Source organism: Emiliania huxleyi, assembly GCF_000372725.1.
Source record: "Emiliania huxleyi CCMP1516 chromosome Unknown EMIHUscaffold_197, whole genome shotgun sequence".
NCBI classification, from domain to species: domain Eukaryota; phylum Haptophyta; order Isochrysidales; family Noelaerhabdaceae; genus Emiliania; species Emiliania huxleyi.
The window spans coordinates 252,025-252,850 of record NW_005200623.1 but is presented as its reverse complement, the minus strand read 5'-3'; the positions used below and the strand labels follow the sequence as shown (position 1 = coordinate 252,850).

The 826-nt window shown below is 81.1% G+C and overlaps 1 protein-coding gene across 1 annotated transcript in view; it reads right to left on the bottom strand.

Moving 5' to 3' along the window:
* The window catches only part of EMIHUDRAFT_113716 (hypothetical protein), a gene marked incomplete at both ends in the record, with an annotated part of 5,547 nt that extends 4,824 nt beyond the window's left edge, over positions 1–723 (bottom strand). Inside the window, one exon of the mRNA XM_005781965.1 lies at positions 397–723. Within this exon, the coding sequence (XP_005782022.1) occupies positions 397–723 (327 nt within the window). The remainder of the gene's footprint in view (positions 1–396) is intronic.
* Positions 724–826: the final 103 nt, after the last annotated feature.

Here is an 826-nt window from a genome sequence, read left to right as displayed (position 1 = left end):
CGCCGCCGCCCTCTTCACCGCCGCCCTCGCCGCCGCCGCCCTCGCCGCCCTGGCCGTCGCCGCCGCCGCCCTCGCCGCCGCCCTCACCTCCGCCGCCCTCGCCACCGCCACCCTCGCCGCCGCCACCCGCGCCGCCACCACCTTTGCCTCAATCCGCGCCGCCTCTACCAGCCCCGCCTCCCTCGCCGCCGCCGCCCTCTCCACCGCCACCCTCGCCACCTCCGCCATCGCCGCCACCGCCGTCGCCGCCTCCACCGAGCCCTCCGCCACCCTCTCCTCCGCCGCCTTCCCCGCCGCCGCCGTCGCCGCCACCGTCGTTGCCTCTTCCACCGTCGCCGCCGCCATCGCCGCCGCCGCCATCACCGCCGCCTCCTTCGCCTCCGCCGCCGAGCCCACCGCCTCCGAGCCCGCTGCCTCCAAGTCCACCGTCGCCGAGCCCCCCGCCTCCCTCTCCGCCGCCGCCGTCACCGCCGCCGCCGTCGCCTCCACCTTCGCCGCCGCCGCCGCCGCCGCCGCCGCCGAGCCCTCCACCGCCGTCACCGCCGTCGCCGTCGCCGCCACCCTCTCCGCCGCCACCCTCGCCACCGCCACCCTCGCCGCCGCTGCCTTCGCCGCCTCCGCCGAGCCCGCCACCCTCACCGCCACCACCCAGTCCACCACCCCCGTCGCCACCACCGCCGTCGCCGCCGCCACCGAGCCCTCCTCCGTCGCCTCCACCGCCATCGCCCCCGCCGCCCTCGCCGCCGCCACCTCTTCACCGCCACCCTCGCCGCCGCCACCGTCGCCGCCTCCGCCGATCCCGCCTCCCTCACCGCCACCACCCAGT